The sequence below is a fragment of the Molothrus ater genome, chromosome 7 (genome assembly GCF_012460135.2).
Source record: "Molothrus ater isolate BHLD 08-10-18 breed brown headed cowbird chromosome 7, BPBGC_Mater_1.1, whole genome shotgun sequence".
Classification (NCBI taxonomy): Eukaryota; Metazoa; Chordata; class Aves; order Passeriformes; family Icteridae; genus Molothrus; species Molothrus ater.
Window position 1 is genome coordinate 31,534,708 of NC_050484.2, and position 24,977 is coordinate 31,559,684.

General features: G+C 40.0%; 1 protein-coding gene across 1 annotated transcript in view; it reads right to left on the reverse strand.

The window, feature by feature from the left end:
* Positions 1-24,977, reverse strand: part of TMEM163 (transmembrane protein 163) — an 87,855-nt gene continuing 62,878 nt past the window's right edge. Inside the window, exons 5-8 of the mRNA XM_036386583.2 lie at positions 20,653-20,749; positions 6,620-6,731; positions 3,040-3,181; positions 1-1,169 (exon numbers count right to left, since the gene is read on the reverse strand). Of these exons, the coding sequence (XP_036242476.1) occupies positions 1,109-1,169; positions 3,040-3,181; positions 6,620-6,731; positions 20,653-20,749 (412 nt within the window). The 3' untranslated portion in view covers positions 1-1,108. The remainder of the gene's footprint in view (positions 1,170-3,039; positions 3,182-6,619; positions 6,732-20,652; positions 20,750-24,977) is intronic.

Consider the following 24,977-nt stretch of genomic DNA (forward strand, 5'->3'; position numbering starts at 1 on the left):
TATAGCCAGAGAATCCAGTTTAATAGCTGCTATACAGGAAGACTTTGTTCTATGATACATTCTGGAAATAGTTTTCAAATGTTACTTACAGATACTGTATAAAATAGATACCAGTTTTATTGATTATACATCAAGATTCTTCAATCATTTAACCTGCTATTAAGTAATATATAAGATGTGTGGTGGAAAGTGAGCAACACTTTACAGGACAATCTAAACCTAATAAATAGATCTGTATCTCACCATGAGATTGAGCCACTGCTGTGCCTTTGTCAGACTACAGAGCAACCACAACGTCACACACGCTGCTACAGCTGCAGATGGTAAAATAGGAGATGAAAATCCCATTCCTTGAGCAGCTCCTCTTCCCTGCATGACTTTTTTGGCTTTGGTCTGTACAGTAATACTGTGTGTGCTTGTTTGGTCCATGCAAAGCTATGAACAGTGTCTCATTCAGAAAAAATAGAATTTAAATTGAAGAGGTATCGTTTCAGTTAATTTGGGGGTAAAATGCAGAATCTCTCTGATCACAGGAAGGGCAGTGCCTGCTCTTTCTGGCTGTCTATTTCAACAAGAGGGTGGAAGTAGCTACTTAGGTGTTTTAAGCAACACAGCTCTTGGTGTCCAGACTCTATGTAAGATACTCTTAGTCGAAGAGGTTAGCAAGGATTGTACTCCTGTTACAGCATGTGTTTGGGAAAATACAGGCCAGGGGAGAAAAAAAAAAACCAAAACTCAAATCTGAAACTGGCACTTCTTTACCCACAGGCTTACCACACCATTGAGAACACTTTCACTCTGGAATATACAACATGGCAGCTGGGTTCAAGCTGCAAACTGCATGTTTTCTATTGTCACAGGAATCAATAGCATACTGGAAATAAATAAGGAAATAAAAAAAAAAATCCAAAAAACCAAAACGCTGCAGTTTGGCTGAATTGCAAGCAGTGTGCACAATATGCCAGATTTACAGAGAGATTTCCCATTCAAACAAACTTCAACAGAAACAGACCACGGGGAAACAAACTGCATGTTCAGGAAAATACCATTGGCACCACTTGCCAGGACGCTGTGGCTTTACAGTCCTTGCAGGGAGAGGGCAGCACCTTCACTCGAACATCTCGTAGTGCCGCGTCTGCCTCACCCGGGGCACCATGTCCATGAGCAGCCTGCAGGGACAGCACAGAGCTCAGCTGGAACACAGCTGGTGCAAATAAACCCCTAAAGCTTAGAGGGTTATTAAGAAAACACCAAAAGGTAACCTATGGGTAATAGAATAGAATATAATATAATATAATATAATATAATATAATATAATATAATATAATATAATATAATATAATATATAATATCTATAACATATAATATATAATTTATTATATAATATTTTATAATATATCATTATAATATTATATAATACAAAACATAACATTATATACCTATTACCTAGGTATACACATATACTATACTATACTATAATATAATATAATATAATATAATATAATATAATATATCTATTCAATATGCCTGTAAAAGTAAGCCTCACATACATTATTTTCAAACAATGCTCATGATAGTATTTACCCAGGCTTTATCACCTTATATCTAACTGGACATACCTTGTGATAACTCTAAATAATTACAACATAACTTTGTCACTTTCAGTTTAGTGATTATTCACAATCCTTCATAGAAAAATACACCTTGGGCCATCAATGAGATCCTTAGAATGACAACTCACTTGTAACTTTACTCAAATACTTCAAGAATCAAATGTTTTAAAGACATGACAAACACAAACATGTGTCATTTTTCCTCATTTGTCAAAATGTTGCCTGTGAAACCTAACTAAGACACAACATGTTTCCTTTGATAATTTTGTATTAGTCTTGTAACTAGCGCTTTCAGAAGCAGTTGTAAACCTCACTAAATACAATTCTTACAGCTATAAGGTGTGGCACACCACTAGTATCCACTACATAGCACTTTAAAATATATTTTTTAAAGAGAAAAGGGGGAATGCCTAGTGTTATGTATATCCTAAAACAGGTGACACTATTAAAAGGATTTGATATATTTAAAGAAATGAAGATAAAGGATTTCATTTATTTAAGAATATAGGTAACAGGCCAGCTGTAGTCCACCACACAAAGGATCATGCACAGGACAGCCCCAGAACTGAATATTTAAATATTCATGAATAAAAAAGAGCTCAGGTGCCATAAGAGCCTTTACAGCTTTCCAGAACAGTTAAGTTTTACAGTGGAAATTGTGATTATACCCAACCTATTTAAAAGTGGTACTCCTCATTAAAATGTTAATTGAATTTTCCAAGTTAAAAAAAAAAAAATAAACCCACACAGTTTCCAGCTGAGGGCTGACTGCAGCCTGGCCAAGGGCTGCTTCTCAATGGGCATAATTCCAACTAAGATGCTCCATCTCCCACTTTCTCTTGTGGCAGGTAAGCCATGAGGGATAAAGTCCAAAATTCGGGTTAGAGTCCATGCAGTGAAGGGAAATTGTGGCAGCAATGAAGGGCATGGCAGAGCTCCGTTTGATTTTTTTATTCTGTTTCTGATGTGAATCAAGAAAGCATCTTAAAATTCAAGAGAAACAGCATCTGAAACATGAGCAGGAACCCTCAGTTCAGAGGGTGACAAAGGTAGGGCTGGGACAGAAATCAATAGCAAGATCCCTCTTTAATTTTGGGCACCTTTCCTTTAATCCAAAGGCAAAGCAGTGCTCAGAAATGTGCCATAAACGCAAAGAGGACTGGTTTTATCCATCATTTGTGGTTATTTTTCAGATATTATATTCCAAGTATACAAAAATTATTAAAATTATTCTGATTTATTTTAAGTCCTGGCTGCTTTCCAGCTGATGTGGGGGACCCAGCCTTTTATAACCCTTTCCACACATTCCAGCATTGGCTGCTTGTCTAATAAATTCCAGGGCCTGATTTCACTGGAATCACCTAAACTCTTAAAGGCTATGAGCTCCCACCTCTGAGGGCCCTGCCTGCTCCCAGGAGATACTCACTTGATTCCATAGGCAGATATTGTAAGTCCAATCAACACTCCTATACTGCCATCCAGGAACCAGACAGAGGAATTGTGTTTAAACACTTCTGCACTAAGAAGGATGGAAAATCCCATTATTCCACCTACAAGAGAGTTGAAACCTAGAAGGGAAAAAAGAAATAATTAAAGGATGAATGCCAGGAACTCATGGAAAGGGAAATGGTTTTGCACAGTTTCCCTGTCAAAGGCCTCTCTTGGAGTTTTGATCCCATTCCATATATTTATTTACATGCTTGGCACTATTGCCTAGAGCTGTAGACATTGCTGATGACATACAGAATAATCCTGGTAATATTTTCTGTTTATGCTTTAGATGTACCACAGTAGCTTCTTATCTACTATTTGCAATTCTAATGAACATCCTTTTAGATTCCTTTTTTTTTAACCTGTTCTCTTTTTCTCCAAGACTGTCCCTTTAAAATTCTCACAGAGCTTTTGGAAAAATTACTGCCCTTTTCTATTTAACTCCTATTGGATTGATTATTGATTTGGGGTTTTATAAGTAATTCTTTGTGTTCTGATTTTTAACTCCAAATTCCCTTTTTCTTATTTTTTTCCACAATAACCCAAAAAATACCCCTTTTGTTCTACACAAAAAAGTCACTGAGAATGCATTAATTTGGTAGATCCATACACTATTTAACCTAGATAAAAAATGAAATATCAAACTTGAAATATTCTATATTGCTTGGTGAGTCAGCTCTAGCCAGCTGCTGTTTACAGCTCTTAGCCAGGTTTTTGCAGCTCCCCATGACTGCCAACAATGATACACCTGACACTTGTTCCTGAGTCTGTCCTTTCATCCACACCCCTCACATCCAGTCTTTGTCTATTTACTCATTTATACTCATTGAAATTATGCATATTGTGTCTATAGATATAAAGAATATAAAATATAAATTAATAATTAGAACGTTAAACCAGTGTTACTTCCCCTGCTCCAGCTTAATTCAGAATCCATCAGCACAATGGATTCATGCAAAAGAATAAAAAGAATAAAACATTTTCATGTCATTCTTGGCTGATGGTCCCAAATAATTTAAAAGCTACTTGCAAAGGAAATTGTTTTCCCTTCCAGACTCTCATTCAGGCAAACCTTTCTCTGCTGATGTGGCAGGAAATCATGGAATGGCTGCAGGTATTAATCCAGACACTGCTCTGAGCATAAGGCCAGCACAGGAAAAAACAGGTGGCTAAATCTGGGTAGGAAACAGGTACCTAAAACCTACAGGAAAGCTGGCTGACATCACTGACTGTCACAGAGTTGTCCTCTGGGATGTCACAACATTCAAGGCAGGAAATGGCTATTTTTATTACCCAAAAGGCCAAGAGCTTTTGCTGTAAACAAACTGTACAAATGACATTTTGCCTCATTAGGATTCATACATGCAGGATTTAAAGATAAATTGCTGTTAAGCCCTGCTCTAAAAAAAAAATTAAAAAAAATTAATAGAGGTTGACATGCATAAAAGAGAATTTGCTGTTCAGAAAATAAATCTATTTTTTAGGAATAAGAATTCATGCTCCTTTTACTCAAAACAGTTTGTTGGTCTGGAGCCAGGGATCACAGGAGGTAAATTAACAGGAAACAGAAAACACTAAAAAAAGATATGCAAGGGACTGCTAAATCTGTTTCAGCTGCTGAATCACATTGTCTCTTCCTGATCATTAATAAATCAAGTACCTATGTAAATATATCTCGTGAAAGCAGATATTTAACCACACATGTTAAGATCAGCCTCCTACATTTTCTAAAGTTGCTCTAAAGGGGAGAAGAGAGATAAAAACCAGGCTGAGGTAATTGTATACTTTTTTCCCTAATTTTTTTTAATCCAAGAATAAGCAGTCTCCAGCTCAGAAGCAGTATCATTAGCATGAGGATGTAATTATGGGGAGAGAGATTTCTCTGTCATACAGGAGAACAATTCAGAGCTGGAGTTATTTAGGAATTTTCAGTTAATATTTTGGCTGAATAAACTGCTCTGTTTCAAAACTAAGCTACATTTTTTTGAAGGGAGGGTTCCTCATTGTGCCTAGGCACAGCTCTGAAGTGGTCAACGTGTCCCACTTCCACCCTGGCAGGGGAAGGAAGTCAGACTCACTGGGCTGCAGTTCCCAGTACCTTCTCCACAATCCTTTCTGCAGGTTGCAGATATTTTTGTTTTCAAACGTGGCAGAGTGGCAGACCCCATTGGAAAGAATAAGATCTCTGAGCTGGAGATCTGCTGGGAGAGAATCCCAAATGCAGGGAGGCAATGGCTTAGTTGTAACCCCCTCACTGCTATTCTGATGTCTTTTCTGCTTCTTTCAGATTTAAAATATAAATACTCATGAAGAATTTATATAAGTGGGAAGATAGAGATACTCATAATATGTGCTATCACACATCATCTAGAAAAAAAATAAGTATGTTTAATTTGCTTAAAATAAAGCAAAATTTATGTATATCTAGAGTAAGCTGAGAATTGAATTTCCTCATAGTGAAATCTGTAGCAAAGAGTAAAATAATTTAGGTACCACAACCCATGAATCATGAACACCCTACAGTGTTGTTTACTGAGTATTTCACACTGCCCTGGCAGATAAAACCAGGAGAGATTTGTAGGGGGCTGTGAAACTTCTGCCATCACTGTGGCCTCACCCGTGTGAAGGGCAGATCCCTGGGATTTCTGAGGAGTCAGGAGCTTGAGCCCTGGCAGTGAGAGGAATATCTGGACCTACTTTTAAAGCATGATTTCCAACCTGCCTCTAAAACCAGAAGCAGTGAGGGGCTCCAAGGGTGCAGAGGAGGAGATCCCAGCAAGGGATCTCAAACCCCAGCAGGGCCAGAGGAGCGCAGGGCAGGGAAGGGTTTGTCTCACACCTGCTCTGCCCCAGCAGCTCTGCTGAGCGGCAGGGTGAGTGTCACTGTGGTGACAAATGACACCAAAGGGATGGCACCAGCACTGTGATGATCCCTGCTCAAGGCAGGCAGCAGACTTTGCTTCATTTGAGCTTTCAGGATTTTACCAGGCACAGGCGGTGAGGATGGAGGTGACCTAACCAAAGCTCTCTAAATTGGTGTCGCATCCCCCTGCTGCAGCCTAACTCTGACTAACACACCTCTGATCCATTATCTGCTCTACCTCTAACTCTGTTATTGCTCACTATCCACACATCCACTGCTTGGCTTCCACCAGGCATTACTGATAATATTTCTAGCCATAGGATACATTAGATGATTGGAAAAGCAGAGTCAGGCTAAGTCTGGTTTGCTCTGTTACCTGAATTCCAGACCTGAGGCAGCTGTGGCAGAGGATAGGGCTCTCCCAGCACATCCATGGACCCCAACACTGAACTCTTTAATGGTGTTAGATAGCTCATTTCAGCTGAGCTATCTGTGCTAGAGGCCAGTGGTACCACAGACTGTTCTAGGGTTTGGGTCTGGGTTTTTTCCCATTTCTCAGTAGCTGCTTTATTTCAGTGCTCTTTCACAGCTCTCATCATGCAGGGGTCCCTGGGAGAGTCTATAAAAGCAGCAGGATCAATGTCACACTCACCATCAGTTATCAGTGCTCTGCTTGTAAGGACCTTTCCCAGCATAAATTTGATTACTGCCAAGACTGTGCAAAGGATTCCACTTAGAACAGAGACACTATACAGAAAATCATCCTGGGGAAAAAAAAAAAAGTCAGACATTAGTATGTCCTCTGGTCATGTCCCACCTATTAAATGAAAAATAGTACTAATTACTGTGCTACTTCTTTATTATTATCATTTGTGCTACTGAGAAACACAACCTGGGACCAAGATTTCCTACTTTATGATTTCCACAACAGCTGGTGCTTATTTTGCTTGTATTGTCACCTGCAATTGCTTTTGCAGCCATAATTAATGACAGTTCCAATCAACAAATTGTGAATTGACCCAGCCTGGTCAGAGTCAGGAGCTTATATTTACCTGTGGGGCTGAGTGCAGACTGCCAGGGCATCCAATGCCTGATGCCAGCAGTAATGAAGTCCCCACAGGCAGGAGGAAGGCTTGAAAATAGAATCCCACTTACCAGACCAATATTGATTCTTGGTGTAAGAAGTAACCATTTAATGTTATTTCTAATTCTGGGCTTGCTTTGATTTTGTTTCATTTCCTTTTTCAGAAGTCTGGTTCAAGCTACAGCCATAAAACTTCTGATGCTGATGTGCAAAGTAAGGTTTAGCTCTTTCATAGAAAACAATTTTTTTCAGGGACTTCACATTTCACAGAAACATTCCCATTGCTTAATTTGCACGTGAAACGTGGGTTCCCCAGGCTCCCTCAGGAGAGAGCTGTGTGTCAGGGCAGGCAAAGAAGAGTTAGTTCTTATTGTTTAACACCATTCTCTAAAGGCCATCAGGAGCCCTCCAGCCCTTCCTGCTGACTGGTTTGTGAAGGTTGGGCTGGGAGGACACTGCTGGCTCTGACCTGCTGCAAGGAGGTGCCCAAAGGGGGTCCCTGTGCCCTCTTCCCGCTGAGGAGCATCAGCCCAAGGGCTGCAGAAAACCCCACAGCTCTCAGCTGCCACCTACCACAGAGCTTTGAGTTACATTCATTTATTACTCCTGATAGAAGCTTTAATTCAAGCTGTTGCAACACCAGTAAGGGAAGTAAAGGAAATAGCAAGGATTCTTTTTTAATTTGTATCTGCAGGTCTAAGTGGGCCAGTGCCACTGGGACCCTGTTCCTGATAAAAACACTCTGGCAAAAGTCCCCATTGGTACCAAACATTGTCATGGTGATTCATCAGCTGCTCCATCCATTTTCATTATTTCAGCAGCAATTTGAAACCCAAAGAAATCAAAAAATGGTTTTGAAAGCTGTTTAGGAAGATACTGGGAATTAGATTACTGGTATAATGTACTCATATCCCCAAATAAATCATTCAATATTTTTTATACAATTTTGTATGTCATATAATTGTAAGTCTAGTTCACTCACATACAGTATTAACAAGATTAAGTATTGAGACAAAATGTACTGAGGGAAAGAGAGTGAAATAGAAGCAATGAGAACACGGAACTCAAGTACTTGGTAAAGGTAGGATAAAAAGCATTCATAAAGTTATTTTAACAGAACACCTGAAAAATATACAGGCAATTTCTGAGTGCTAGGGAAAGACTAAAGAAATATTTGGTTGCTGTCAATCTAACAAGGAAAGGCTGGGAGCTCTCAGAAGGTCTGAAATGACAACAAAGCTTCAAAAGTCTGGACAAGCCTTGCAAAAAACCCTCAAAATTTGAGATCCTTGTCAAAACTATGCCTCTAATTTTTACACATCTTTCTCAACAATGTGTATTTTAAGTGCCCAAAGACTTAATTTTGATAGCCTAACAAGTTCTGATTGGTTCATCTAATCTAATCTTTTACCTAATATTTAATATACAGCATAAGGCTTCAGAATAATCTGAAGCAGAATGCTGTGCTCCACCAACATTTCTCTCATGTCCCACTTGGCACAAGGACTACATGAGATCCCTTGCTTCCCCCTCACCCCACAGACCCTCCAAAGAGTCTCTGATTCCTCCCTGACATCCCTACCTCTCATCTGTGCCTTCCCTGGCAGTGAAGCACAGGCTTTGTCCCCAGCACAGAGCTGGACACTGCAGGCCCAGCAGAGGTGACAGAATAAATCACTTTGCAATGGACACTGGTGTCACTGTCAGCCTTGGGAGGATGAAATGCAGTTTTCCTACACCTGTGAAATCCCTAGGAATGCACTGGAAAACCATGACAAATTGACATAGTTTGGAAAACATCTCTGGATCACAATACAAGGTATTTTGAAAATCGTTCCGGAGATGTTCAAAATTCTACTTAATGATTCAGAATACTGAAAATGCAATGCCTTATGCCCTGTGCTATCATATCGTGTTTCATCCTCTTCATGGCACTTTATTCAGAGCTTTTTCTTGTTTTTTTTTCTTGTCATGGCATGCTACAAATTTTTGGGGTGAATTCAGTGTTTTTCCTGAATGTCACTAAAACTACAGTATGTGGAAATGCATCTTGCTATTTGTTCTGCTTTACAGTCATGATCAAAATGAGTCTAGCTACTCTTCTGGAATCCAAGAATGACCTAAATGTACAGAATGACCTAAATGTACAGAAATCCTACAGATTTCTGAATGAAGTAAGGAATTGCTGCACAGGCTTTTTTATAGAGGATATATAGTCAGGATCTAGAAGTTGTTTCTAAGTTTGACTTTTTTTCCCACTGAAATCACACAAGACAAGCTCATTTTGTTGCCAATACTACCCACTAACTACCAATCACCAATACTAACCCCTGATAAAAGAAAAAACCAAACAAATCAAAGTTGCTTTGTTATCACTGTGGATGCAAGAGAGGGAAGAAATTAAAAACCCTGCTCTGAATGCAGACGCATTTGGGTGTGCCAAACTGCTTTTTGGAAGGCCATATTCCCAGCTTTATCTCTAAACACTCCCCAAAATCTCTAAACACTCCCCAAAATCTCTAAATACCCCCCAAAATCTCTAAACAATACCCCCCAAAATCTCTAAACAATACCCCCCAAATCTCTAAACACCCAAAATCTCTAAGCACTACCCAAAATCTCTAAACAACATCCAAAATCTCTAAGCATACCCAAAATCTCTAAGCACTACCCAAAATCTCTAAACAACATCCAAAATCTCTAAATAACACCCAAAATCTCTAAACACTACCAAAATCTCTAAATACACCCCAAAATCTCTAAACAACACCCAAAATCTCTAAACAACATCCAAAACCTCTAAATAACACCCAAAATCTCTAAACAACATCCAAAAGTTCTAATCACTACCAAAAATCTCTAAGCAGCACCCAAAATGTCTAAACATCCCCCAAAATCTCGAAACGCTACCCAAAAATCTCTAAACAACGCCCAAAATCTATAACAACACCACCCAAAAATCTCTTAACAGCACCCAAAATCTCTAAATAACACCCAAAATCTCTAAATAACACCCAAAATCTCTGACCACCACCCGGAATCTCCAAGCGCTCCCCAGACCCAGCAGCTCCCGCAGGAGCCACCGGGCGGCGGCAGATCCCGCACGAACCGAGCGCGGCCGAGAGCACCAAACCAAAAGGAAAAAGCCTTTTAAACTCTCCTTTTTCGGTACTTCTCTGTGCTTTCTGGAGCCCCGGAGCTGGAATAAGGACAGTGAGGCTATTTGGTGATGCCAGGGAGGTTTTGGGGGGGGTAACAGAGCAGCCCAAGGCGGCGATGCCCAGCAGCAGCTGGGCAGGTGAGGGTGGAAGAGAAGAAAAACAGCTCAGGGCATTGCCTTGGCACTATTTTGGTGCCAAGCAGCTGGAACTGCTTTAGGACAGCAGGATTCAGCGAATCAGCCGAGGGAAGGCTAATTCATCGAATCCTGGGCTGAGCAGAGGTGAGGGACAGGCGAGTGACAAACGCGCTGGGCTGCGGGCTCCAGAGGGTTAAACACGGCTGTGAACTGATTCCCGTGGAACGAACTCACCCTTCGGAGAGATGGAGGCAAGAAAAGCCGTAATGGAGATGTAAATTAATAAAATCAGCCGGGCCATCTGGCACCATGTCCCTGCGGATCCTGCCCTGTCGGTAGCCCCTGCCTTCCCATCTGACAGGCGCTGGGGGCACGCAGCGCATCCAGCACATCACCCCACGCCTGCTCGGTGCTATTTTAATTAAAGCAGCTGAAAATTGTGGCAGGTGAGAAAAATTTAAATTCTGATCATTTCCATACGATAAAGGCTTCCCTGTGTGGTAAATAAAGCGCCTTCCTTTTCCATTTATTTTTATCATATTCCCTCACTGCTACTACACTGTACACTGTTAATTAAAGGACACCTATATCTGATTAGATGGCTTCAGGTATAGACCAGCACTGTACAGAAAGCAAGGTGCCCATCCTGGGCTGCCTTCTCATTACACAGCATTTTAATAGCTGCAATCTCCCTACTTAATATTTATTTTATGCTAGGTTTTATACTGTGGTTTTATGCTTTCTTTCCTAGGAATAAAATATTTTCCTCTTTTACCTAAGAAAGGAATAATAGAAGTCAGCAGGAAGCTTTCCTCCACTTTGTCCAAATGCTTTGTCCCCAGCTGTGCAGTTGAGAAGGGGGGGGTTGCAAAATTGTCACAACAGTTCTGCCCCTGCTTTCAAGGATTTCACCAAAAGCAGCTGTAATCTTATGGCTTCAGAAAAAGTTTGTTGGGTTTTATGTTGCAACTTTGATCTCTTCCTGAATCTATTGTAGAAAGTAAAAAAATAAAAAACCTCAAAATGGATTCTTCAGTGCTTGGCTTATTAGGTAGAAATATTTTAACCCAATTCCCAGCCTAGTAACTAAGCTGCATCTGATTTGTGTTCCTAATCTTTCCCTAGAATGCAAATTGCTAATTCTGACCCTAAAACTTTGCCCTGATTTCATGTTTTATTTCTACCAGCTCCTCTCTGCCCACTCTCCTTCAGTTACAGCCCTTCCACTTCTGAGATGTAAAAATGTTCTCATTTCACTGGCACTGTACAGTGTGGAGTCAAAAGATATTCACTGGCATGGGAGGAAGCTCTGTCCTTCCTTGGTCACTCATCCCACTGCAACCCCAGAACAAGCTGCTTCTCCCATCCAACACCTGCAGGCTTCCTTCCACTCCTCTGCCCTCTCTGAACCAGCCAAAAGTTCCTCCACACTGCTGCAGGAGCTGGGAATTACTGGTGCTGCCTTTTTCCTGCCATTTTTTCCCTTTCCAGAGAAGCTGGTGTCTCACAGTGTTTTGCCTCTGCTCTGCTGAGCCTGGCTCCTCTTGGCTGAGGAGGTAGGGATGTGTTTCTGGAATGCTACAGATGGTGTTGGCAGGAGCAAAGTCATGGCTGGCCCAAACTGAGCTGAGTTTGTGTTGTTAAATATTAATTTTTCCCATCTCTGCAACTCACCATCTGTCTCCTGGAACCCAGCAATGACCCTTCTTCAGTCCAGGTGCTTGGTGACCATCCTCCCCAGCACCTGCCGGGCTCTGCTCCCCATCCCTACCTTCACACACTTCCCACAGCCTCCTGCTCCTCCAGCTCCCCCAGCAGCTGCCAAGGCACCTGGGCACACTGGGATCACTAAAAGCCCCTCTGCAGAGCATGTTACTCAGTCAAAAAAGACTACTCTTCTTCCCCTGAAGGATTATGTTACTATATCGAGAGCAACAAAGATGTTTCTAATACAAACACTTAAAAAAAAAAAAAGTCCAAATCTCTCTCACACTTTCTCCCAAGTAATAAATAGTTTATGTAATCAGTCTAAAGGGAGCTCCTGGGAAGCCAGAGGGTCTCTCTCACTAGCAAGCTTCAAAAGGGATGAGTTCTAATTGCACTTCACTGTCAGAAAACAAACCAACAGCCCAGTCTCTGACTCAAGCAGGAGACAGTCTCTTCACATGGAGATACAAAGAACTATTATTAGTACAAAAAAAGAAATCTTATGAATGTTTAAACTTGTCTTTGGTGTGACAAAGCAATCCCACAGCACAGAATGCTTTTTCAAGAGGCAGATAACAATGCCAGGGTGTGCTGGATGCCATGGCAAGGCATGGGGCCTGGGAGCTGAGGGAGCAGAGAACTCTCTCAAGTGACCTTAGGACTCCTGCAAAGGGTCTGCTTAACTGTTAGATCAGTCATGTTTCCCATTCTCCCAGAATTCATCCACATTGCTTTAACACCAATTTAAAGAAACACAAATGTTAAGAAACACAAATTAAAATTGTGTTTGTCCACCCTCAGGAGAGCGAGACTGATTTTTCCTATGAGCAGGGAGCTGAGACCAGCAATGCATTCCACATCACCCACCAAGTGGGGAGCAGCCAGCAACGTTTTTTTCTTATAAAATCTGGAAAAATCTCTTTATGGGAAAGTCTGGAAAATCTGCTTTTCACCTAAGCAAAGAATGATGTGTAGCTGTTCATTTGTCCAAACCCTGGCTTACTCTTCAATTCAAGTATCCACAACATTCTCAATAACCTGCAAGAAGCACATGTATTTTAGGCCAAACTCCAAGCCATACATAGAAATAACAATTATAAAGCAGGATTCTCATGTATAATTAATGTGTATGATACTTTGATTTGAAATGGCAAGCAATAAATTATATATGAGGTTTATAAATGTATAGGGAAATGTGTATGAGGACATATGTGTATATAATCATAAGTGTTATTTGTTATGTTGCTACTGGCCTATAATTCAACTGCTGACATTGTTGAATATATGTTTATGATGTATTTATTTTAAACTATTAAACCAATAATTAGAACTCACAAAGCTACACTGTGCCACCCCTGCCTTCCTTTTTCAGCTGTAATCAATAACACACAATAGAATAACATATGGCCTAATTTTTCAAGAGATTTCATTTATGAAAGCGTTGGAGGCACCACATGAAATGGGCTGCACGTCCTCATACACAAACTGATTGCATCTTTCCTTTGTCCTGCAGGAAATGTCACAAATATTGCATGATGCTTGCTTACTCTTGCAAAAATTGTCCTTTGCCATACTAATGAGGACAAATGCCAAACTGCATTGACATTACATGTGTTATACTATTACCCAGGGAAATGCAGGCAGTAACTGAATAGTAAATGGATATTGATTTACAACCCCAGGTGAAATTAAAACAGCCTTTCTCAGTGTGGTTGGGTTGGGCTTTTTGAGCCTTCTTCAAGAAACAAGAAAAATTCTGCAAATCATTTGTGGCAATGGTCAAAATAAAGCACATCATTCACATCTAAATTATGTCTGTACTAACCAAGAATATCTAGTAATTGACATGATGAAGGTAAAGGGGCAAATGATGAAGGGTTTTTTATCACAGAGTTGGCAAGCAGCAAATGCAAACACAAAGCAATGCTCAAAACCTACACTCAAGGATTTTTTTATTCCTTTCTCATTATATTAATAAAATGTCAAAAATCACTAAAATCTACACAAAAATCCAAGCATGTCATCAACAGTATGCAAAATCACTATTGCTTCTTATTTGTAGTGAAATGTGTGTGTATCAAATCCTCAGAGACAGCACTGGCTGTGGATATTGCTCTCTGAAACATCAATAAAGGAATGGTAATTCCTTCCCCTATTGGGAATTATCTTATTATGGCTAACACAGGTTGGAGAACAAATGCTGAAAGTAACAATAAGGGAAACATTCTGAATCTCATAGCTAGGGGAAAAGGAGCCTCAGTAAATTATTTCTGAGCCAACAAGAAATGATTCTATTTTAGGTTCAATACTCATCATTGTAAGAAAAAAACCCCATTTTAAATTACATGATCTGAGAAACATTCATTTAAAATTAACCTGAAGGGTAAACAAAAATGAAGACTTTATCTTCCAAATGTCAATTACTGATTAGCTTTTTAATTCAGGTGTATTGAACAAGAGCTAAAATTATCAGAAATTTTAATTCCAAACACTCCAGAAAGAAGAGCAGCTGGCCTACTTCATCTAACACTTTCAGCAAGTGCTGGAACAAAGGAATAAAAGAAAAAAAAGGAGAGGGGAAAAAAAGTCAAAGATCTGGCTGGTGAAAAATATTTCCTTAGGGATCAATGATATGAAACTGAAATAATAACTGCAGCATGTCATGTTGAAGCAGGTCCATACAGAATAAATATTCCCAGCTAAATAAAAATTTCCCAGCTACATAAAAAATAGGACAAGAACACAGAAAGAACTGGAATTTTCAGCTGTAATGTGCCTGCATATCAATGGCACATCTCTCTCTCGTGTAGAAAATTTGGTCTCTTTGGGTTTTGTAATCTTTCCATATTTTTGGGGGGATTTGATAGTGGCACTGAAAGATCCTGGAAAGGGCTGGGGACTGGGTGTGGACAGGAATCTTACCCAAAAACTGAAGCATTCTAGAGATACGAGAGTAGGAGAGAAACAGCAAGATTTCCTTCCAAACGTGCTCCAAGGCAAGTGGAAAATGTCATCACATCTCTAAATTCTCCAAATGAGGAAGCTTTAATTAAAAATATTTTCAGGCAAGTGAGAATGGAGGTCACAGCTGGACAAAGCGACTGGCACGTACATGCTGGCAGAAATTGTCTCCACCCCCACACCCAAATTTGCCTCCAAAGGAAAATGAAGCATCTCTACAAATCCAAGGTGAGGTTGCATGGCAGACAAATCCCCTCTGGAAGTGATAGGAAAACTCTGTTCTCCTCGTTTACTCCTCTCTCCAAGAATCAAAGACCCATCGTATGTTTTTTAATGCTCACAAAATGTAACGTAAAAATCCTCAAAACTGTGGGAGAAAAAAAATCCATTCCACTTCTCACTGCACATATTCAACACTGGCATTTTCCAGCCCTCTTGGACAAGCAGATCACTTCAGTTGCAATATTTCTCCTATCTACCTTATAATCGACCCTGAAATTCATGACTCAGTAAATAATTCATTTCAAGACATACACCATTCCATGGATCATTGTTGAACACTGCTCTACATCACAAATACCAAAAAACATTGGCACAAGGGATGGTGGTTTGAACACTGAGGATTATTATTATATCTCAGTTGCTTGAAAATGAACTTTTCTACACAGTTAAGAGATGTATAATTAATAAAAATACAGAATTATATAGTAAGTGTATAATTAATTATCTGGCCAACTCTCCTGACACAGAATATAATTTTTCAGGGCAGGCTTCTTTTTAATTATAATATAGATACAAAGTCCTATGCAAAGGGAAAACCTTAAGTTTACCTAATAATGACAATTTCTGCACTTGCTGCTAACTGCAGGAAATGAAATCTACAGTTAAAGTTCTCTAAAAGTATCAATTCAGTGCTAAACAGTAATTTGCAAAAGTGAACATATTGCATAAATCCCAGGTGACCCATATCCTTTAAATTCCGTGGGCTCTCCAGGCTTCCTCATATAAAGATGGAGACAAAATTAAAAAGAAAAGCATGAAGAAAGTCACTCAATACCAAATTTGGGGATTTTGGGCCAGTAGAGGCATGGTTGCTGTTGCATGTAGGAAACACTCACACTACCAAAGTCAAAATTCCAAACACTTCTCAATTAAACTCATCCAAGTTATTTTAAACTAATTAATCTACCTGGTCATTCATATCCTGCCTTACAGGCTATGCCAAAATTAACTACAGTCCTCAGCATATCAAGCTAGGGAACCAGAAGGAGAAATCCACTATTTCTGTGTTTCCCAAGGTTTTGAGGCATTCAAAAGAATTAGAAAATCACTGCCTGTGCTGAAAGCCTGTGTGGTGACATAACACTACCTACTGGTTATTTTACTTGAGACACAGCAAGAGGTAACACAAACAAGAAGCAGAAAAGGAAGGCAGAAGCAATATTAAGAAATACAGAAAGTCAGGAGCTCTAACTGTCCTCCCTCCTGTGCCAGAGCAGATCAGGAGTACTGTCATTCACAGGGTTCAACAAAATTACATCCAGCATGGAAGAAAAGAGAATTCCAATGGGTGACTGGAAAATGCCTGGCTGAGCGAACCATGGGCTCCTGCCCTGTAAATTGAGCAGCACCTCCCTGCAGTCTAACAGGAATCTGGGGGCATTTAAGCCCCTTACACAATGGGGAAGTCAAGGTGGAAATGCCATTAATGTGCAGTAAAGCTGTCATTCTCTTCCTGGTTCTCTGAATCCTTCTGAGGATAGCCAGACCTGCACCTGAAACCATCATGTGAAATGGCAATAATACAGGAGACTCCTGCTTCTAAATGTCCACATAAGTAAAAGAATATCTGCTCAAAAGATTTGGAAAATACTTCAAATTAGTTCCTAATCACATGACTTTTATATTTTCTCTTATTGCTAGTATTTTCATGAAAACAATTATTTCAAGGTTCATTTTAAAGACAGAATTTCTACATCAAAGAATTCACAAAATCTTTCCAATTCACAAAATTTTTCCTCTGTGCATATTAAGAACTGACAGATACATAACCAGTGTATCTCACATGCAGCAAGAAATACAATGAGCTTCCTGTAATTGATCCAGAATTATCCAAAAGTTACTGACTCTGCTTTTAGGATTTTAGTCATAGTTCTTTACAATTAGCAAGCAGATGCTTAAGTACCTGTTTAATTTCTAAAATTAAACTTGACGATGTCATATTATTTTCTCCAAAACTTCTGCAATTTGAAATGAACTCAGGGAATTATTCCAAAGTTCCTGAAGTTTACCAGAAATAAAGACATAAAAAGACATAAAAATTATTATCACTAGGTTAATCTTGAATCCCCCATGTAGAGCAGTGCATTCCCAACCACCTCTATCCTCAGGGCTGACAATACCAACTTTGTGTTCAGCATCTGAACACCAAGAGCAACATTCTTCAGTTGGGTTTTTGTCACATTATCTCCCTTAAGATTGAAGTCACACAGCTAAAATTTCACAAGATTCTTTAAAAATCACCCACATCTTCAGTGACCTTTGCTGCAATAAAGGGCAACAAGGATGTAAATTGTACCAAAAAATCACAGGACTCTGACTCACATGTGAAACTTCTGTTGAAGCACAGATCCTCTTAATTTAGTGCTGAGCTCTTCACCCCAGTTTTATACCAGTTTGGGACACTGGTGGAGTTACACTACCTTTCCTTGGTCTTAATGTTCTGCTCTTGCTCACACCACAAGGATAATTCCCTGGTCTCAGAAGTTAATATCAAGTTAATATCAAACCCCAGTAACACAGATATCACCAGCAGAAAATATTTCAGGTCACTACTTTGATGCAGAACTGGTTATTTCACTGCTATGCAAAAAGCTATTAACAGAAAACATTGTTCCTGTTATATATATGATACATAGCCCCACATTAAAACCAAATTACATGGTAAGATACTACAGAAATTAGTATCATTAGCAATTAGTTCATCAGTGGCCCAAGAAGTAGAAGACAGCACCCTGGATAAAGGAGCAGAGGCAGAAACTTCTGCCTCCTACTGATGACATTTGAGCAGATTTCCCCTCTGCCCAGATGCTGATGGCATGGCCTGGGCAGGTGCAGCTTTGCTGGGAGCACAGTCAGTCAACAAAGACCCAAACAACTGAGAACAACTATTTCTGCTTAGAACAGCTAAGGGAGAAACAAGCAACCTGAAAATCAGCATCACAGTCAGGCACAGCTATGGCAACTGGAAAGGTTTCTATTCAACGACATCCTCTTCCCCCAGTTATTTTTAATGTTGGCAACCCTTAGGCATTACACCTCACTGGCCATGACTTGCAGCAGTGGTGCTGTCCCCTGAGCCTTCCCATTTTTCACCATTATTCTGAGTTTGCACAGAGATATTTCACCTGTCACACAACCCTTGCTGAATCAGTTTCCCACAGGAGATGTACTGAAAGGCTTTGAAATTAAAATCTTTGCCATGTCATTTAAGAGACACTGAACAAAAGTACCATCTTTTTTTCATCCCATGCTTCAATCTACATTCCAGGCAGAATTGCCAGGTATGAAAATCCTTCAGGTGTGTGTGTGTGTGACGTGTACCCTGCCACCAGTCATCCACAGCCCATGCTCTGCCAGATACATCCTTCAAACTCTTGGTAGTACTTGAGTGCCTAGATGAGTGAGAACAGTCACAGGAGGAAGATTATCCATCCATATTTATAGGTCTGATTCCAAATATTTTCCTACTGTAACTGCATTTAAAAGCATTAAAAATGAGGAAGTACAATATCACAAAAATCATTAAATCCAAATCATAAAAAATATTCACAATCCAAACATGAGACATTTCTTCCCATGCCAGAAATAGAGCCCTCTCTTGCAGATTGAACTTGTAATGATGAAAGAGTAAGATATAGATGACACAACTTTTAAATTTCTGTTCCTACTGACAGAATTATTAGAGCATTGCCCACAATGAATTAGACTGAGACTTCCAAGTTAACCTGATACACACTACCAAAAATTCACCAAAATGAGTGTTTTAATTATGGTTGTAACCTCCCTTTTCCCTTCTCCTTCACTGAGTCAGGACTATGTATTTCATTTTCTCACTGAACAGGAGTCAAGCTGTAGCCAGTTTGCACTGTTTGGCTACAGACAAATTAAGCAGTCTGTGACCATCACAGCAGGGTCTCCCCTCACCCTCACCTGCCTCCTCTTCAGCCTCACTGGCGCATGCCCCATGCTCACCCCCCAACCCAGTTCTGTCAAAATGTTTTGGTTGGGTTTAAGAACTGACTCCTGAAAGTGTTTGAGCTAACCCAGATCATTTTGACAGAACCAGGCTGGTGAACTCCATGTGCTGGAATGCTGGCAAAGCTGAGAGGCAGTAAGTTATGAAGACTGGAAAAGAGGGCAAGCAAAATGCAAAGAGAACATGAATCACCTGCAGTCAAACAATGCACCTGGCTGCAGTTCAGTAACCTGCTCACTCATGGGCTGTGCTACTCAGCTTCACCCAGATTTCCACAAACTACTGAAAACAAGCTCCTGCAATTGCCCAGCTCCTTGCAAGTTTCCATGAGAACACAGGACCCAGCTGGTCATCTGCACTGCTAACAGTGGAGAACAGATGGAATCTCATTTTGGCTTTTTGATTTTCCAGCCCTGCCTCCATCTCCTGGCTGAAAGGAAGGAATTTTGGTTTCTGTGTGGTGCTGTGTTGAGAATGGCACTTGGCAGGGTGAATCCTCGAGGTCAAAGGCTGAGCACACAACCTGACCAAACTTCCCAAAGGCTGAAGAAAAAAGCTCTGAGTCAGGTCGCGCACACAACAACTGAACTGACAAACTCATTTTATTTGAGCACATTAGGAAGAGTCTTGTGGGAGTGGAACCACTGCCAAATGGTTTTCCCAGTGAGCAGCTTGTTAAGATGAGCAGGCGTTAATAGCCAGACTGAAAGGAAGCAAGCAGGACAGGCCAGAGCAGAGCTGAGAGAAAGGCCACTGGGGAGAGCTGCTCCACAGGCCAGGTCAGGGCTGCTTTCCCAGCCAAAAGAAAGCAGAGAGCAGGAGAAAAGCCCTTTGTGATGCTCCATGGTGAGTCAGTCTAAAAGCCAGCTCTTTCACCCAGCATGCTCCCCTCACCTGTTTCATCCCTGCTACATGTACATGGCTCTGGAGTTGGAGGCAAGAGCTGGAAGACATTAAAATATAATCCAAAATATGTTTTTTTCCACACTGAAAATAAAATACTGAAGCCATTGGAGTAGTAAACTGTGGAAACATTCTTCTCATAAAATTCTAGTACATTCATTAAGCTCAGAGAGGCCACCTCTCTGTAAGTGAACCCCCACAATCCTGTGTAGAAGTTTTAAGTGGTTATGCTGAGAGAGCTTTGGGGTCAAACCTATAAAAACCCCTTAATTAAACTCCAAAAGTAGACTAGACTCCATCACACAAATAAAAAATACTGATGGAATGGGCCAGTATGTGAGCCAGGCAGGAAAGGCACCTGCTAGAGCTCCACAGAGTTCAGTGGGGCTGTTGGAAGGAGACACTGGCAATTCTCAGTCCCACTGGCAGGGCAGGGAATAAAGAGAACATTTAAAAGAACAGGAATCACCTTACCACTTCTGGAAGCACCCTCTTTGCAAGATCATGGATGGCTTTGATCACAATACATATTGATGACAGCAGGAATATGACACCCAAGATAACACAAGCCCTGGGGGAAAAAATAGAGAAAAATACAAAGAAATGTTACGAACATATTTGAAGTTGCCAACTCTTCCAGGGTAACAGAGGGTGACAGAATATTAATAATGAAAAAATATCTTAAGGAGCTAAAGATAGAGGCTTAAATTAAAGAACAGTATGAAATATCCAGTTCCTTTCCCATTCTTAAAACCTGGATTATGTATGAGAAGACAGGGCACAGCAGATGATGTTCCATTCTCTGATGTTTCAGGGAGAAAGACCTGCCACTTCTGCTCCTGATGATTTGTCACAGAGCCCTCTAGAGAAGAACTGTTTCTCTGTGTTTGTTTGTTTTGCTAGGATCTCCCATTAGAATAATGAAAGGAACTTCATTCTCTTTACCAAGCCAGCAGAGATATTTGGTAAATGTGGTCGGTAGCATAACAGAACCTGGAACAGCTGTTTCCTGCCCTTTCCTCCCCAGTCAGGCATGACATGACTCAGGAACTGGTCCACAAAATCTGCCTGACTTGCCTAAGGCCACTTGCTGAGCCAGTGACTGCTTGACATAAGACACATGAACTTCCTGCAAGGATATTCTGGCATTTCACCTGACAGCCATTCTGAAAGATGAGATTTCTATCCCCCCAACAGGCTTAAACCAACACAGCCCCAAATCTGTGAGCTGGAAACTATGGATCACACTTCCTGTGGCAATACCCACTGTTGGATGCCCACTGAATGCGTCTTCCCTTTCCCTCAGCACATCTTTTATTCCCTGCACACTTCTGGGCAAGACAGGCAAACATTCCCTGGGGAATGCCCTGACCACTGTCTGGATTTTGTTCCCACATAAATCAGAGAGTTTGGGGTTATCTCTGTGGACTTGCCAAACACCCAAATATTTTGCAAATTTGCCAGCAGATACACAATGGCTTCAGCAGTCTTGATCTGTTTCTCTTATTCTCCAGCTCAGTTTTACTGTGGCAAAAGAATTCCCATCCACCTACTTACCCAGAAATAGCTGAAGTAGATAGAAGAAAAAGAAGATGATAACAACAGTGACAAGGGTATTAATAGCAGACAGAAATGCAGACTGAGGTTTGAATAAGCATTCAGTAGTCGTATTTAGCAAGCCTAGCTTCTCCTTTATATGCTGGCTTTTGGAATCCACAGCCATGCAAAATTCATGAGTATAGTACTTCAAGCAAAAAAATACATGTTTTTTGCCTTCTTGAGTGTATTGATTTATCTGCAAAACCACTAAGACACAACACTGCACTGTGTCTTCTTTTAATCTCATTAGCTAGAAAGAAATAATTTCTAACTAGACTGCAAATCATGCAAGATCCAACTACAAATGTAAAAAATAACAAGCCTCCTAAAATTAATCTGAGAAACTGTAGTACATAATAAACAAGTTGCAATTGGTTATTGTAAGCATGCTCTACTTTCACTGTGCTAGACCACAAAAATGTTAATACAGGCCAGCTCACTTCCATCTGCTAACAACCACTGCTGTGTAACTACAGAGTGTTTCCAACTGTACATGAAGGGTGTAAGTGCCAAGGTGCTTGGCAAATGCAACTCCATTAATAACATTCAATTAAATTAGATGAGCAAACTGCCATTTCTAAACAGGTTGAAATCAACTCAGGAGTACCCATAAAAACTAGTGAAAGAGGAGTGATGCAGAAGTGAGGGTGGATTGATAACACAGAGAAGAATTTAAAGCCCTGATAGCTTTGTCCTAACCCTTGACTCACATCTCCAGCACCTCTTGAAGATAATGTCCTTATTTTACAGCCATTTCTACCTGAGTTAGTGTCAGAGGTTACCACTAAGTATCTACTAAATAATTATAGTTATAATTGATCTGTAAAGCAGAAGAATTGATGCTACAGGTTTGACAGGCAACAGAAAAGCTCTAATGAAGAATGCATGAATCTGGAATCTTCTCCAGTCCCATGTAATATATTGCTTCTAAAAAGAAGGAGGAAGAGAGAAAATTTAGTCAAAACATTTTAAAACAAAGTGTAAAAGCTTTTTATGTTTTTCAGAAACAATAATCTTTCTGGAATTTTTCAGAATGCAGTATAGTTTGAAAATAGAAAACTATTTCACAGAGGACAAGGTGAGGGCATCTCTCTGATATTCAGGCAGCAATCAACTTTTAACTCAACTACAGCTCAAACTTTCAAAGTTTTTTGTTTTTTTTTTCCTTAAAGCAATGGCCTTTGGAATGCAAGAGTAAAGAAAACTACAAGAAAATTAAATATTACAGATTTAACAGTGAAACCACCAAGCCTTCTTTAGTTTGCTGGAGGTGTTGGTAGCTGATCATGATCTGCCCAAGACTTCTAGATGTGTTTTTGAGGCTGTATTTGTATGTGAAAATCCAGAAGACAATATGAAGTGTAATTCATTGTATTAGAAATTGCCTCATCATTTCAGCATTATTTTGTCACATGTGGAACCCTCTGTTAAATTGGTTGTACTGCAGCCTCAGGTATTCAGAGTGAAATAATTTAGACTCTCAAAACCATCAAAGACTTTACACAGGTTTGGAGCTTATGTCCCTGCTAGATCACTTCTAGTGGAATCCAGACACCTGTATAAATCTAAAAACAAAAGATTGATTCTGACAATTGAATCTTGACAATTTTCAAAATATGTTTCCTTGAAAGCAGTATTACAACCCACATACAACCTATTTATATTTATACAGCCCTATAAATACCCATTTTGTACTACAGCAGCCCTGGATATTTCACAGCCATCAGAAGCAGATCAGTGTAACTGCATTACAGCACACACAGCTGCCACCTCACCTCTTCCATCACATATTCCCTGTGTGCAGCTCTAATAGACACAATTCCTCATTTTCATGACAAATTTTCACAACTCACAAGGAAACCAGAAAAGGAAATCAATCACTTTAAGCGCCTGATATTCTTTTCCTTAATCAAAAATTTGTTGCTTTGCATAAGTCAATGGCTTTTAAGCAGGTAGCTATGAAAAGTACTGAGATTCAGGGGCTTCCATCTCCACAAACTCAATTTTCAAGCTGCTATTAGTAAGTTAGTGCTTTTTCCCCTCATTTTATGATAAAATTAATTTCCTAAGGAGAGTAACTCCCATGATCCAATTCATTTGCATTCAGCAGATGCAGCAGAACAGCCTCCTAATTTGTGGATTTAGCCTTTATTCTATCTTAAAGTTTGCAATTCTTTGTTATAAGTCCATACAGATAGTGATAAGACTAAAATTCTGTAATGTTGCCAACATAGAATTGGAGATTAATCTCACTCAGATTTCTATGGTAATTAATCTTCAACATAATGAAGCAATTTTACCTTTAGCATGGTCTTGCCACACTAAACACCCTTTCCATGAGTTGACCCCTTTCAGATAAAGAGGCTGCTCCTCCAGGTGAGCAGCAGTCAGACTGATGTAAGACTGCAGGTTTAGATTCTCAGCTACCTGTTTGGTAATATTTTATAAAAAATAAGTCAATAATAGCAATGAAATTACAAATATATGCTGAGTAACAAGCTCGGCTATAAACAACCTCAAAAGAAAAAAGGGAAAAGCTACACAAGGGTGACTGGAAATGGAGTTTTTCTCCTATCAACTGACTGCTATGAAACAGTCAAGGCAAAAATTTCCTCTTTTTAATTATCATCCCATTCTCTTTCTGGCAAATCTTTACAGCAGCACTGTACCAACGAGGGTTTGCAATGGAGCCCTTGGAATTCCTCCTCTCAAGTCAGCAAAGGTGGGACAACAGAATTAAGGATTCAGAAAAAATTAGTGATGCATATGAACACAATCTGCAAAAATGTGTCAACTTTCTCCTAGCAGCTCACAGGGAGTTGTTTTGGGGCAGTAGAGAGGGAAACTGGTCTCAGGCACTTGATGGTTTGTCTGTTACAGCCTGGAAACTATTTCATCACCACACTTCCAGTTCATTAAACTAATGCCTGAAACATGATGACACCATGTGGAATAAAACAAGTTTGTCAAGAGCAGTCTAATTACTTCCCAATTTTGTTCTATTCTCCCACCTGTTTCATTCATTGCAGTATCCCAGATTAGCTGACCTGTTTTGATTATATGGGTTATTTCGTGGGGGATTTGGGGGTATTTATTATTCTAACCAAAGCAAAGAGGCTCACAGACCAACAGAAGAGTCTGGGATGGAAGGAACCTCCAAATGTCACCTGGTCCAACCTTTCACAGCACCTGGATGAGAT